This window comes from Passer domesticus, chromosome 19 (assembly GCF_036417665.1).
Source record: "Passer domesticus isolate bPasDom1 chromosome 19, bPasDom1.hap1, whole genome shotgun sequence".
Classification (NCBI taxonomy): Eukaryota; Metazoa; Chordata; class Aves; order Passeriformes; family Passeridae; genus Passer; species Passer domesticus.
In genome coordinates this window covers 6138791-6154347 of record NC_087492.1, presented here as the reverse complement: position 1 = coordinate 6154347, position 15557 = coordinate 6138791, and the positions used below count along the sequence as shown (strand labels likewise).

Below are 15557 nucleotides of genomic sequence, written 5' to 3'. Positions count from 1 at the left end.
CAAGCCTCAATTCTGCTACTGAGCCCATCCTGCCCTTTCTCCCTGGGAGGAAGCGAGCCAGGCTCACACAGCACAAGTGGAGGGAATATTCTGCTGCAGCATTTTGGTGTCGCGCGGGGGCCGCAGGCACTCGCAAGCAGCTTGAGCAGGGCTGCATGCCAAGCTAAAGCAGCTGGCACTCCAACTCCAGAGGGAGCAAGGGATTCAAGCAGGAGGGTTGGAATCGTAAAAAAGCCTCTTTTACGCAAGTGATCTTGAATGGATTTGAGGGGGGAGGGAAGTTTCCAGCTCTCAGAGCTCTGGCTCACAGGCTGGGAGCTCCAGGAGTCCCATGATGATGCTCCTGAAGAGATCATGGCTGTTTGCCTGCACCAGCTCTACAGATTTTTCCACACTGGGCAGCAGACAGCATCAGGAGAGCAGCAGATGTGCTCACAGAGCTGCCCAGTGCTGCTTCCCTTCTCTTTCCTCCGGCTAGCTGATGACAAGAGCAGGGGGTGGGCAGCAGATTCCCCCTGGAGCTCCGTTTGAATCCCAGGTGTCAGCTGTTTGAGCACATTGTAAAACACAGGGAAGCACAAGGGTCCCAGGGTAACTTTATTTGATGGTAAACTTCCCCTTTTCCTCTCCCGGGACCCCAATCAAGGGGGAAAAAAAAATTATATGTGTGGGCAGGTCTCAGGGGAAGGTATAATCTTCAACAAATCAGGAGAATTAGGAGTAAAAACCAGGTGGGGATCACAATGTATGAGCCAATAAAATTCCAAGGGAAGAAAAACAGTTTGGAGAAATAGAAACTAACAACGAAAAAGATGACATAAATTCTGGGAAAAGGCGGGGACAAAAAGGAAACTACCAAATTACAAATCAAACCATAAACCTACTAATAAAACAAAAAGCACAATCCAACAGCCCAGCATGGTAGCAAACAGCAGAGCTTTGCAGGGCTCTCACACACAGAACAAGGCCCTGCTTGTGCCCAGCACACCAGCAGAAGGGCTGGGGAAGCTCCCTTACCTGTATCCTGCCGGAATTGTGTCAGGCTTGGAATGTCGATGACATAGGGAGCCAGGGCGGGATCCGCGTGTCCCAAGGGGATGCTGCTGACCAGCCCCGACCCCGAGCGCCGGCCCTTCTGCTGATAGGCCTGGATAACCTGCTCGATGTAGCTGCAGACATTGCCTCGGTAGGGCCTCCACTTGCCAAATTCATCCTGCCATTCCCACACGGCCACTGCCGTGGAGCCGCTGCTGTGCCCCGGGGCAGAGGCGGGCGGGCCGGCCGGCCCGGCTGAGCCGCTTCCCGCTCCCTGAGCTGCGGCCATGCTCCTCCCTGAGCTCCGGGCACGCCGCGGCTGCAAGTGGCAGCTCAGCTGGCCTTACACCATTTTCTCCTGAGGACCTGTAGCAAGAAACAGAGAGCACAGGGAGCTGAGAATGATGTCCCGAATTGCCCCACCCCACATCCACATCACACAAGCCATCTCAGATGGAAACAAGTTCTGACTTTCACAGAGGATGTTCACTATGGATTTAAGAGACTCCAGAGAAGCAGACTGGCCTCAAAACCCTCTGAGGGTCAGTGAGGTACCACCACTCACTCCCTGCCAGTGCTGGCAACTTCTGCTAATTGAGGGCAAGCTCTCTTCAGGGAGACTGTTTCCTGTGGTTTGTGGCACCAAACACGACCTGAGTCCCCAGAGATCTGTACCAAACCATCCCCGAGCCACTGCTGATCTGTGTCAGGCAGACCTGTAAGACTTGGCACCAGCTCAGACAGACACTCACTAGCCAGCAGTGTGCCAAGGCAAGCTGCCATTCTGCCCCTTCCCCATGCTCAGCACTGCTCCTGGCAGCATCACACTGACCACCCCAATGTGAGCTGCCAAATGCTGACCAAACACTCATTCACAGAAATGACTGAGCTACACAAATGGTTCCCAAACTCTTCACACTGATCTGAGCTCCGGGGCTACACCATCAGCTCCATTCAGGCTTCTGACCACTTTTTGGCCCAGGATCAATCCTGTGACCCCAGCGCTGCATTACACACGCAAACAAAGCCAGAAGACAACTCTTAACGCACAGTTTGCAAATCACAGTACACCCCCTTCTTTAGTTCAGTGTGATCCCAGCAAAAAACAGACGGGAAGGAGTACAAGAGAACCAGGAGGAACACAGGGTATAATCAGCTGCCTGTGCTGAGGGCACTGATTTAGTAGGTCCTCAAGATCAAAGCACACCTATCTGCAGCTTCTCAGGCTGGAAAACAAGGAACACCCTGAAACCAGGGACAATCAGCACTAGAGACTCAAGCCCTTAAGAGATGATTTGGAGAATAGAGAAAGGGTAGGAGCCCAAAGACCAGACAAAGACACAAAGGACAGTGAATAAATTCCAACGAGAAGAGATCACCACTCTCAGCCCCCAAGGGATGTAAAAAGAACGGATCCAAAGGCATCACATGATCACCCAGAGACACCAGAGGTCTGGTATTTGACATTCCTTGTCTGTTGTGTCATTCCAAGGAATCCTGTCCAAACTATCTGCACACACATCAGTCCAAACGCTGGACAACCACTTGGAGATCCCCACGTTGGTGCTCGTGTGTAGGTGGGTTTGGCTGTGAATGAGTGAAACTCATTTTGTTTTAAAATAAATTCGCCTTCTCCCTTCTGAGGTCCGCGTCATTGATTGCTCGCTTAACTCCCAGCAGTCAGCAGGGAGCCATGAGCTTCCTTCCCATCCAATGGAAAAGTTCAGGTCTCCCAAGAGGCAGAGCAGCAGTGGGTGGCTTCCACTGGAGGATGCCATCTGCACAGAGAATGACATCCCTGCCGGATGGGGGAAGATCCTACGCTCCGTGGAGCGCCCCATCCATCATGCCCGTGTGGCTTGATAGCTTAAAAAAGACAGAGGAGAGTGAGCACAGAACAGACACACCCACACGTCTGCATTTATAAGAGGAAGGCAACAGTTTCCTCAGGAATTGAGTGTAAATTAATTTATGAGCTGCTCTGAGATTTTTATACAACACCCCCAGCTCAATTGGTCTTGGTGACAAACCACTCCAGATCACCAAGATCCTACCCTGGTCTCTGCTATTAATTTTTTCCTTCTAATCCATTCTCACCTAACACAACAAGGACAGTTATTTCATTGCTCAAAATAGCAAATTAAGACTTAAGGTATCAAATCCAACACCTGCTTCTGCCACTTCTTTTTATGGCACGTTTCACACCAACACTTTCCCAGCTCAAGGACCACCAGCATCGTCCGTGCTCGACTCAGAGCAAAAGCCAGGCTGTGGCATTTTCTGTCCCAGCCACCTGCATTAGGTGCTCTGAACCCCAAACACAGAACCAACACCGTTTTCCCCCCAAAGTTGTTACCAAATACTCATCAGCAGCCGCACGCAGAGCAGAGGAGGGAGGCTGTGAGGAGGGAGTCAGCGGTTCGTTTTCCTTCCTTTCTGAAACAGCAGCAGGAAATGCAAACAAGCACACACCGCAGCAGAAAAGCCACCTCCTTCCCGTGCCACCTCACACTCGCTGGGGTAGCAGCTGGGTGACAACAGCGCGTCCCTCACGCCGGGGTGGCAGCGATGCTGTCAATCCTGGAGCACACGTGGAGGTACCCGGGCTGGCTGCACGTGAGTGTCGCGTGCTCCAACATCCACTTCCCCAACAGAGTGGAAAAATATTTCCTGTGCTGGGACTGCTGCTCCAAAGGAGGAGCGAGGGGCGTATTTCAGCCTCCTGCCCAGTTCTTGCTGAAGCTGCTGGAGCCAGCAGCTGTTTGCACGGATTGGGAAGTGAGGAATGCGGGAGAGCATCAGAAAGCCAGAATTACACAAGTCCTGGAGTTATGGCAAATGAGAAAGAAAAGGCCTAAAGCTTCAGCTCCTGGCTTCTCTTTGAGAATTCAGCAGCGCACAAATAGTGAAAGCTGAGAAATTCATTACTGGAGCTGCTTGTACAGTGTTCAGCACTACATCACAGCAGAAAGGGATTGGGGAAGAGTGGGATGTAGTTTGGGATGTGTTACACACCCAGCTCACATCTTTACTTAAATCCCATGGACTAGAACACTTCATCTCAAGCTTTAAAACACCTTGAAAAGCTGAAATTCACATCAACCCTAAAAGCTCTTATTCACCAAACAGTCATGGCTCCAGACAGAAATCCTCTGGGCCACCTTTCCTCCAGTGAAAACAAACCCCTGGCTAATTCAAGTGCAGACTTAAATATTCCTGCCAGACGCCCTTCACTCTGAAGGTATTTGGTAACACTGGCTCAGAGCTTGAGTATGGATTTGTTTGGTTGGAACTTTACACCCAGCACAACCTCTGAAACATTTGTCCACATGGCTTTAATTGGGGACTTGGACAGGAAAAACTGAGTGCATTTCAGATGTGTTTTCCAACAGCTTCACTCCCTGCTCCTCAAGCTCCAGCAAATGGTGGTGAGAAAACTGGAGAACAGGAATTAAAGCCTTTGAAAGCTGTGTTTAATTCTCTGTTCTACTTCCAGAAAGCAGATTTTTCTTTCGCTTTCAATGCAGGATCTTAAAATTCATGGGTCTGAGATGATTTCTAAAAATGCCAACTCCTTTTGTTAAGTTTCTGAACTTGAATTGCCAGCGCTGATAAAAGTTATCACGAAATGCGAGCTCGTACCTGGAAAAGAAAAAGAGCCTTGGGAGCCCTTGAGCTGGCTGAATTAAAAATAAAAACGACCATATTGGTAAAATAGAGACTTTTCAGCAGGTTGTTCAGAAAAGAGAGTGCCCAGGGGGGATCGTTAAGCATCACGACACCACTTTGAGAGACAGCACTGGGAGGGCACCACAGATCCCATGGGAAGAGATTACACAGGGATTAGGGGAGCACATAAAGCACAGGGAGCCCACGGGGCTGCAGTAAAACGTGACCCTGAGCAGGGGGCACGGCTGGAGCAGCATTACAGGTGCCCTGTGCCCTCCTCCGACCCCCACACCAGCTGAGCTGCACTTCTGGGCACGGCAAAACCCGATGCAACAGGGTTAGAAGCTGTTGCCGGGTAATTCATAGCCAAACACACCTCCCCTTACACAAGCACCCAGCACCGATTAGCACCAACCAAAGAGAAAGAACAGCGCTCGGCAGCAGGGAAGGGTCACAGAAATAACCCCAAGCACGCAGATCCCTCCCAGTCCTGCCCTCTCCCATCCTCACGGCACAAGGTGGCTGGGTTGACAGCCAAAACAACAGAAGAAATAACCCGTCTGCTCCAAACCTGGACTGCTTCCATTCAAAACAAGCCTTTAAGCGAGTTCCCCTCGGAGGGGGAAAACAGAGAAGGCAACTGAGGCGGAACAAAGCGTTTGCCCGTCAGTTAAGCCGAGGGCTGGTTTCGGGCACGGGTGAGTTTTAAAACCGAGGCAGCCAGAGAAGGGCAGGTACGCCCAGACCCAGGATCCCACCTGGACACGGGGTCTCACCGCACCTCGCGTCCAGCCCCACCGCTCCCGGGCCCTCTGGGCACCCAGGCGGGTGATTTATGTGCGGGGAGACCCGAGCTGTGAGGTGAGAGCCCTCGTGGCAGGAGCTCCTGGAGCTCCGGAACGGCCAAGCCGGGTCCCGCCTGGCGGGGGCCACCCGCCCCTCAGGGAGCTGCCCCGGCCCCGGGCAGCGCCCGCCGCCCACCGCAGCCGCCGGCTGGCTCCCACCGGCGCCGGTGCCACGGACACCCCCGGGCCCCGCGGCTGCCGACACCGACCGCTCCGAAGCGGCGGCGGGGCGGGGGCCCGGTGCGAGGGGAACGGCGCCCGTGCCCGCGGGCCGACGGGAGCCGGGCAGGCCGGGCCCGGAGCGGCCGCAACGGCCCGGGCGGTCCCTCACGAACGGCCCGGGCCGCGCGGCACAGCGAACGGGGTGCCGGGAGTGCCCGCCCCGCGAAGCACAGCCCAGCCCAGCCCAGCCCAACCCAGTTCCCCGTCCCGGCGCCGTTGTCCCGCTCTCCCGCTGTCCCCGGTCCCGTCCCCGCTGCCCCGGCCCCTCACCCCGAGCAGGGCCCGGCGCTGCCGCTCCCGGCCCGCGGCCACGGAACCTCCGCGCGTGCGCAAGCCGGACCGCCGGGGGCCAGCTGAGGGGGCGGGGCCGGGGGCGGGGCCATAGGGGAAGGAGGGACGTGATTGGTGGAGGCGTGAGGGAGAGGAACGGTGAGCGTGAGGCGGTGTGGGAGCGGTAATGAGAGTGATAATGAATATGGTAATGAATATGGTAATGAGCGTGGTAAAGAGTGCGAGTGTGCGGGACCGAGCGTGATAATGAATATGTGATAAAGGGTGTGAGGGACCGAGTGTGATAATGAATATGTGATAAAGAGTGTGAGTGTGCGGGACCGAGTGTGATAATGAATATGTGATAAAGAGTGTGAGTGTGCGGGACCGAGTGTGATAATGAATATGTGATAAAGGGTGTGAGTGTGCGGGACCGAGTGTGATAATAAATATGTGATAAAGGGTGTGAGGGACCGAGTGTGATAATAAATATGTGATAAAGGGTGTGAGGGACCGAGTGTGATAATAAATATGTGATAAAGAGTGTGCGGGACCGAGTGTGATAATAAATATGTGATAAAGGGTGTGAGGGACCGAGTGTGATAATAAATATGTGATAAAGAGTGTGAGGGACCGAGTGTGATAATAAATATGTGATAAAGGGTGTGAGGGACCGAGCGTGATAATGAATATGTGATAAAGGGTGTGAGGGACTGAGTGTGGTAATGAAAATGTGATAAGAGGTGTGAGTGTGAAGGACCGAGTGTGCAGGACTGAGGGTGGTAATGAGTGTGGTAATGAATATGGTAATGAGTGTGTGATAGTGATAATGAGCATGTATGGATACTGTGTGATAGTATGAGTGACAATGTGTGACAATGAGCGTGTGTTAGTGACTGTGTGTGTGATGCTGTATATTAGTGAGTGTGATAGTGTGCCTGTGAGTGTGATAGTGTACAGAGTATGATAGTGTATAGTGATAATGTATGATAATGAGTGTGTGAATGATTGCGTGTCACAATGAGTGCAAATAGATATGGAAAAGTGATTGTGTAAATGACAGTGATTGTGAGACAGAACTGGTGCTGTGTGTATGTGGGATTGGCGGGTGTGAGTGTGGCAGTGTGTGATGGTGTGGGGGTGTGTGAGTGACTGTGCACGAGTGTGACATTGTCCATGGGAGTGTGACACCATCCGTGTGAGTGTGAGAATGTGTGTGCAGGGGATTCTGAGTGTGAGTGTGCCCGTGTGTGGGGTGTGTGTGTGTGATGGGCTCTGTGTGTGTGTGTGTGTGTGTGATGGGCTCTGTGTGTGTGGTGTGTGTGTGATGGGCTCTGTGTGTGTGGTGTGTGTGTGATGGGCTCTGTGTGTGTGTGTGTGTGTGTGTGTGTGTGTGTGTGTTTGTGTGTGTTGCACACCACCAGTGCAGCCTCCCCTGCAGTTCAACACCCCTGGCAGCTCCTGTGGGAGCGTGGCTGTGCCCCCTGGAGCCGGGATTAATGCCCCAGCCTGCATTAATCAGCTGCTCACCACCTGGAGGGTTCCTTTACATCCAGTAACTGAAGCAAAGCCCTGGAGATGCCTGCTCCTTGTCTGGGGTGAGGATGGTGGAACACACACCCCTGTGTGCCAGATCTCTCCAAGGACACAGTGCTGCTCCCTCCCAGCTGCTGCTCCTCATCGCCACCCTTGCAAGATGTGTGTGTTTATTTGGGAATTCCTTTGATCCTGGAGCATCTTGGAGGCTGCTGCATCACTTCTTCATGCTCTCTTAGAGGTGGGTCAGACCCAGCCTGGGTTTTCCCCTTTCCTGGGACCCCACCAGGACCTCAGCAGCAGTGCTAAAGAACCACAGAACCAGAGAATCATTTAGGTTGAAAAAGACCCTAAAGATCACCATAATTCCTTCTGAACCAGGAAGTGTTCACCAGTCCTTATCAAATTACTTGAACCTCCCTGGACTTTACACCCAGCAGCACTGATTCACCCATGCCATGATATTCCTGCCCCAAAAGTCTTATAAAATAAAGAAGATTATGTTTGGAGTCAGTAGTCACAGCAAGAAAAAAAACAACCAAAAAAACCCCCAAAACCACCAAAACAAAAAACAAAAAACAAAAATAAAACAACCCAAAAACCAAACCAAACCAAAACAAAAAACCAAAACAAACCAAAACCAACAAAACAAAAAAACACCCCCCCAAAAAAAAATCAAAACAAAAACCCACATAGAAGCACTTTACACTGCAGGAATGGAGGGATATTATAAAAATCTTCTTCCAGGGTTAAACACGTGAGACTCATCTTTACAGAGCCTGAATAAAGTTGGTTTTCATCCCAAAATGTACAGTGCCAAGCACATAACCACAGAGAAAACCCCCTGGAGCTGCATCCCCCCACAGCTCAGCCTCGGATGCCAATGGCCATGGATTTCTGTGCTCCAGGATGGATGAGACTGTCACGTACTTGAGTTCAAAACACTCACAAAGTACTAATAATTGCCAGAAGTGATTGATAGCCTGCTTGTAATGTGTCTGCTTAAGCAATAAGCTTCACATTTACAACTCAGGTGCTCGGGATTCCTGTCTCCTGCGGCTGTAATTAGGAAATGGAGAGCAATGCAGAGGGGTTTTTTTTTCCCTGAAAAATAGATAGGAATGCTTCATAAAGCCATGCTGGGAGCAGACCGTGTGATCCATGTGGACAGGTATTAAATATCCTGTGATCCTAAACAGGAAAAGGTTCCAGGGAGATTTGAGGGTGGTGAAGAAGGGCTTCTGTTGAGCCTTGCAGACCTTTGTGGCGTGGCTGGCAGACAAAGGGATGCTCCCAGTGAGAGGATGGGCGAGGCCTTGGGGTGATGCTCTGGAGCTGAAGGTGCTGCTGATAAGGGCAGCAGGGTGGGGAGAGCAGAGGTGAATTGGGTGCAGCTCCTGGGTGGAGGGAAGGGCTGTATGGTGGAGATAAAACAGCCAGGTGGTGGCTGGGCTGTGGGAAGAGTCTTAAATTGCATTGGATTTATTGAATTTTTAATTTTTGAGCAGGGATTCATGATCTGATTTTGCACCAGGGGCCCTGGAGGGTTTTGTCAGGCACAGGGAGTGGCTGAGATGCCTCACCTCAGCAGTGCAAGTTCATGGCTTGTCCTTATCTCCCTTTTCTCACACCTCTCCATTGCTTGTCCTGCATTCCACCATGGTCCAACACCCTGAAAGGGACCAACAGAGCCATGGGCAACATGAATGAGGGGTCTGGTGACCAGCTGAGCCTGTCAGACCCCACTGCACAACTGCCTCCAGCTGTTGTGTGTTGTGAGGGTGGCTCTAAGGATCCTCGATGATCCCTGAGTCTAAAAGGTGAGCCTCAGTGTCCTGCTGTCCCTAAGGAGCCTGTCTTCACAGGGATGCAGACCTCACAATCCTTGCTGCCTGCAAAAATATTTTATATTTTACATGTTTTTTTCTTTAATGATCTCCAGACTTTAACATAGTCCTTTATGGTTTGGGGGTTTTTTTGTTGTTGGTTTGGGTTTTTTTTTCAGCTGGATCCCTTTTTCCCATGCTGTTCTTTCCCACACCCTTCTCTGCATGCTCCCCAAATCAGTATGCAAAGCACTGAGTCCTCCAAGGAGGCATCACCTCCTGTCTGATCCATCCACACACTGGGGTAACCAGCCCAATATTTGCCTTCCCCCTGCTCCTTTCCTTGCAGTGGTGCTGGAAGGCTGTTGAATTAATTTCTCCGTGGCTGCTCCCTCTCACAGGGTTTTGGCTCGAGGTCCTACACTAATGCCTACAAAACCTGACGCTTGAGGCTGTGTTAAATTGCCAGGCTTAGCCTGGTGCTCCAGGGAATAGCCTGGCCACTGAGGAAACCGCCTGTCCAAGCTCTGCTGGGATTGCTGCAGCACATGGAATTCACAGCCCACTCGATTTCAGATTGATTTCCCTGAGCAGGCAAACCCAAAGTGACAGGAATTAGGAAGAAATTCCTCTGCAGGCAAAGGATAATAGGTGAAATTTTGTTTCATTTTCCTCTGCAGCAGCTGCTGCTGGTTCCTGCCAGGGACCAGTCAGACAAAGCAGGGCTGGATCTGGTGTGGGCATCCTCGTCCTGCTGGGTGACTTTGCTGTCCAGCTCCTGGGATTTGCCTGCTGAGTGGGACATGTTCCTCATCCCTGCTGCTCGTGGGAGATGCCCCATGAGCTCAGCTCTCTGTTCCAGTGCCTGCCTTCCCTGGGGAAATCACATAATTTTGAATAGCTGATGTTGGAAGGGACCAGCCCAGGTTGTTGCAGCCCCCTGCCATGGGCAGGGACACCTTCCACCATCCCAGGCTGCTCCAAGCCCCACCCAACCTGACCTTGAACACTTCCAGCATCCCTATATATTCTCTGGGCAACCTGTGCCAGGGCCTCACCACGTTCATCATAAAACATTCTTTCCTTGTGCCAATCCTAAATTTACCATTCTCAGTTGAACCCCTAGCCCCTTTCCTGTCATCCTGACCCCGATCAAAAGGCTCTCTCCATCCCTGCCTTTGCTAAATGCAGCCGGGAAACTCTGGAGCCAACTCCTCTGGGTTGAGTTCCTGTCTCATCTGCTCTGGCCACGCTCACCTCGCCATTAATGCTAATTAGGGGCAGAACTCATCCCTCATGCCTTCTGCCTGCTTTTCCCAGTGGAGCTTTCCTCTCTGTTTCCGAATCCCGGCCTCTCCCGCTGTGGCAAGCGCTTCTCCCTGCAGCTGCGTGCCCCCTAGCGCACGCTGAGCCGCGCGGCAGCCGCCAGGCGCGGCCATCCACCCTCCGGAGCTTTCTGGAGCCAAACGAGCCTGCCCAGGTCCTTTCCAGCCAGAGCTGTTCCATGCAGAGTCACGCTCAGGCACGATTCCTCCATCCCACACAGGATCCTGCACTGGCAGGCAGCGATGTCCGCCCCATCTGTCTTGTCATCCTGGCTGTCCCCGCACAGGTCATCATTTCCCAATCACCCAGTTTGGCACGGTTTGAGCTCTCTGGAGTAAATCTAAAAGCACTGAGGCTGCAGCAGTCCCATCTCACAGCAGCGATGCTGCAGCAGGAATGGGATGCAGGAATTCCCCAGGGCTGGCAGAGAAGCCACCAAGTTCTGGTTCCAATGTCATAAAAATAAAGACACCTATATAAATATCTGCATACATATATGTATAACATATAAAGGGCTGTTGTCCCATAGGATCCTGCTGCAGGTGAGCTTTCACCCTCACAAGTAATGTCAGGCAGAAAATGGAGTTACAGACACACCCTAAGCTCACGGCCCACAGCGAGTGCCTTTGGTGACAGAGGGGACCCAGCTCCCTGTTTCCCATCCCGATGGGATCCGTTCCTGCTCCTGCCCAGCCCCGGATGGCGGCTGGAGCCCACGGCACGGCTCTGCTGCCCTCGGGAGAGAGCAGAGCCTCCTGTCAGCGCCGCGTCCTTGGGCTGCTCCTTCCCACCTGCCCGAGGTGGTTTCTGCAGCAGGAAGCAGATTAGGGAGGAACAAAGGTGATTTTGTCTGGGGAGGGGATGGGTACCTCTCCCCGAGCTCCAGCCTCCTGCAGCCCAGGGCGATGCTGAGCCTCCCTGGGGGCTTCCACTGCTCTTTCCTCAGCCCTGCTCCTCCTTCAGTACTTATAAACTGCCAGAAAACACCTTAAAATTAGCTCGCGGTTCCCAAATAGCACAGGGAGCACAGCCCCAGCTGCACCGAGGAGGGGCTTGATGTCAGGACAGGGAACCAAAATGGTCTTGTACTGGATTTATATCTTTCCCTTCTTCAAAGGCTGCTGGTTTGGGGGCTGAGAGCTGCCAGGACCCCACACTGCAGGATCCCATCCCTGGCTGTGCCCTGGAGGAGCAGGAGGAGCAGAGGAAGGAGGGGAAGCTCCGTCCTGCTGTAAATGCAGCATTTCTCGTGCTGGTGCTCCCAAAAGTGAAAGCAGCAGCAGGAGCCTCCTAAATACCCGGTGATTTAGCTCAGCAATCACCAGGGGAGCCCTGTAATTCTTTATAAACCAACTAATAGCTTGAAACAGCAACTGGTGCACTCAGCCCTGTGTTTCCCTCCTGGCAGCAAGAAGATGCCTTTTGTTTCAGCTTATGTTTTTTCATATGGCACCAGGCCCTTCTTTACATCCCAAATTAATTTCTTGGCCATGGTATAGCCTGGACAAATGAATTTATCTCTCCTCTCTGTATTTTCCCAGCTAATTGAAAAGGGAAATCACTTTGGAGTTTTGGTTTTGGTTTTTGGTTTTTTTCTGGAGGCCTTGTATTTTCTGCAGTTTCATGAGCCACTTGTTTTCCCCAGTTTCTACCCATGGCCAAACTGCTGCCAGAAAAGAGGTCTGCTGGGGGTGCCACCCACTGCCTCAGGAAGCTGCTGGTGGCACGTGGCAGCTGCTGAGGGCATGTGGGGGTGCCCCTGAGTCCTCCAGGAGCTTCTCTCCCGTGAGCATCTCTGGAGTGTCCTGGAGTGTCCCGGAGTGTCCCTGCCTGACTAGGCAGCAGGACCATCAGGAAGCACAAAAAGAGCTTCTTTTTTTTTTCCCTGGCACACAAGAGAACAGCCTTGCTGTCCTGTGGAATTTTATAATTAGCCTTTTTTATGTTGTGGCTGCTCCTTGAATAAGGCTGGCTGTGTTTTCTTTTCCTCAGAGCAGCGTAATCCCCCAGCCTGATACTGCCAAGCCACTCAAAGCACACACAGGAACGATGTAGACGTGGAAAAAGGCTGAGATGCTGCCTCAATGCCCAGAGAAATCCTGGACAGGGTGGGAAGCATCTCATCCCTGCCTGTCCACGTTGTGCTCCTGGTCTGCAAAACCTGGGTGGGGATTGATGCTGGAGCTGATGATTCCCATCCATGGGCCCTGGCAGACAGCCAGGATGGTGGGGAGTTTGTCAAAGTTTAGGCAAAACAGACTTAAAAGGCACCTTTGAAACTTGTGCTCATGATCTGGTTAATTAGAACTTTGCTGCTACTGGGAAATAAAAGTGCCTAATTGCTAATTACTGAATCCCTGCAAGAAAGGAACAGCAGAAGCAGTTGGCGACAGTTGTAGCCAGAACTGGCTTTGTGCAGAGCTAAAATACAAAACCCAGACTTTTTAGGGCATTTAGATGTCTGGGCTTTGCATAGGAGCAAGAGAAAAATCCAGCAGCAAAAGCCACAAGGCACATTCTGCCTCCTGTGAGAATGAGGGCAGGAATCCTGTGGCTCATAAAATCAACTTGTTCAAAGCCAAAAGCACACCAGGCTCCTAAAATTGCTGGGGAACTTAAGAATTCATAAGGCTGGGAAACCCAGCCCAGTATGTTTGGAGATTCCTTTTCTGTGGTCTTCAAGACCCAAGAGTTTCACATTGTCTGGTTTTTACTTACAATGATGGTTTAAATGGTTTAAAGGCTGTAGTAGTTAAAAATTATTAAATATACACAATTCTTTTTAAAATAAAGAGGTGCCCTGGTCAGGAGCAGAAGAAGACAACATGAATGTGTAGAGTAGAAGGTGGGGAGGTGGATGGGGAAGGTTCCCAGCCACAGGACATCCCTCACCACAGGCTGAGAGCACAGGGATAGGTCAGGTCCCTCTAATGTCCTCAGCAGAGATGCCTTGGATGGCCAGACAGGAAAAATCCCGTGAAAAGGGACCTCTAAAGGTAATTTCTTGCCTAGGAGCAGGAAGGGAAGATCATGGTTTGCCCAAGGAACAGGTCTCCAAGGCTCCCAGGCAGGGAAGGAGGTCAGAACCATCCCCTCCTGCTGCATCCCAGCGCTGGCTCAGGCACAGAAGCGTTTCCAGCCAGGTGGTTATTGCTGACTTCCTCTCCAGGTGGGCACTCAGACAGCCGCGGAGGGAGGTGAGAAGGAGCTGAAAAGCCCAAATCCCCTGAAAAAGCTTCTTCCTTCCCCTCAAGGCGTAACCCGGGCTCTGCCAGCACCCAATTTAAGGATGTGTCCCTGCCTGCCTCCCTGAAACCCGAGCCATTCCCTCCCCGCCATGTCTCCTTAGCGGTCTTCCCTCTCTTCTATTTCTGCTTCTTCTTCCTCCTCTTCGCCCTTCTCCTGCTCCCTCTCTTTCTCCTTTGCTTTGGGGATGATCTGCCCCAGGATGGGTTGCAGGGCTGCCATCCTGCTGTAACCAGCAGCAGCAGCCCCAAAACTGCGAAGGGATGACAGGCTGGAGCTGTTCCGTTGATGGATGAGATCCATTTTCTCTTTATTTTTTTTTAAATTTACTAAGCAAGAGCTCACCTAAAGAAAAAAAATCCTGCCTTATCCCCATCCCATCTTACCAGGAATATTAATTTCAATAATTATTTTTTGAATATTTTATAACCAACTAGCCAGCTCCTTTGTTTATTTCAAAAGAGGACGGATATTTCTGGGATTTGATACACCCATTTTTACACTGGAGAGAAAATACCAAACAGGTATGTGGATTTATGATGCTTTTTCTTAGGTCAGGGTGGTAATTACAAATAATGATCTGGCAGGGTGGTGGCAGCTGAAAAACTGTGATTTCTCCTGAAGTTTTTTGAATAGTCAAAAAGTGGAAGAAGTGATAAACAGAGACCTGGGGTTCACTCCAGCTGTGGCCAAGGGGTCCAAAGAGGACCAAAAGGGATGAAAGGACCTGTGGGGTCCTGTGTCCAGGTGGGAGGAGGGAGTTTTCACTGGGGGCAAAGGGCTGGCTGGGCACAGTGTGTCTGCTGTGGTGCGTTATTTGGGGTGAAAGCAGAGACTTTCTGTGCCCCACGTTAAAGGCCTGATCCTCCCCTGTGGGTTTTGTACCATCCCTGGTGGTCAGTGCTTGTGCAGCATGGGGCTGATGGAGGATTTGCTGCTTTTCCAGCGGGTCCGTGGTGGGGGGTGGCTTCACAGGACACCCGACAGCTTGAAAACCTTGGTGTGACGGGACTTCCACAAACCCACGTTGAGCAACTCTTTAAATCATAGAATCATCACAAAGTCATAGAATGGTTTGGGTTGGAAGGGACCTTAAAGCTCATCCCATTCCACCCCCCTGCCATGGGCAGGACACCTTCCACCAGCCCAGCTTTCTTCAAACCCTGTCCAACCTGGCCTCGGACACTTCCAGGGATGGGGCAGCCACAGCTTCTCTGACTGATATTAAAAGGGATGCTGGGTTTTGCTACAGTGTCATAACGACTAATTGTGGCTTAAAAGCAGATTTTTTTTTTTTTTTTCTGTGGAAATTCTGAAAGAGCCCCAACACCCCTGGGTTTAAGGAAGGGAGTTCAGTTTTCAGCTGAATCTCGAGCATTGGGGTGAGGACTGAGAAGAGCTGGAAAAGCACAGACAGAGAAGGAAAGCTGGGTTTTCCCTCCGCGGGGTCAGCCGTGGCACAGCACCGCAGAGGTTAATGCCCGCTGCCACCCTGCGAGGGAGCAGGAACGCGCTGGCTCCGGCACAAAAGTGGCCGGCGATGACAACGTCCCTGCGAGCAGGACGCGATGCCGGGGTTTGG

General features: G+C 51.8%; 1 protein-coding gene and 1 long non-coding RNA gene across 5 annotated transcripts in view; one reads left to right on the top strand and one right to left on the bottom strand.

The window, feature by feature from the left end:
- The window catches only part of DTX2 (deltex E3 ubiquitin ligase 2), a 34653-nt gene extending 28518 nt beyond the window's left edge, over window positions 1-6135 (bottom strand). For 2 of the 3 annotated variants that reach the window (XM_064394453.1, XM_064394455.1), the window contains exons 1-2: window positions 6042-6135; window positions 1018-1401 (exon numbers count right to left, since the gene is read on the bottom strand). In XM_064394453.1, the coding sequence (XP_064250523.1) occupies window positions 1018-1324 (307 nt within the window). In that variant the 5' untranslated portion in view covers window positions 1325-1401; window positions 6042-6135. Of the gene's footprint in view, window positions 1-1017; window positions 1402-3391; window positions 3694-6041 lie in introns of those variants that run through there. The other variant, XM_064394454.1, reaches the window with a different exon arrangement.
- A 36-nt stretch (window positions 6136-6171) lies between these two features.
- Window positions 6172-15153, top strand: LOC135283546 (uncharacterized). Of its 2 annotated transcripts, none has more exons than XR_010349270.1 (3): window positions 6172-7818; window positions 13742-13898; window positions 14413-15153. It is a non-coding gene; the product is annotated as an uncharacterized LOC135283546 (long non-coding RNA). The 2 variants fall into 2 exon arrangements; XR_010349269.1 differs by having other exon boundaries at window positions 6172-8748.
- The last annotated feature ends 404 nt before the right edge of the window (window positions 15154-15557 follow it).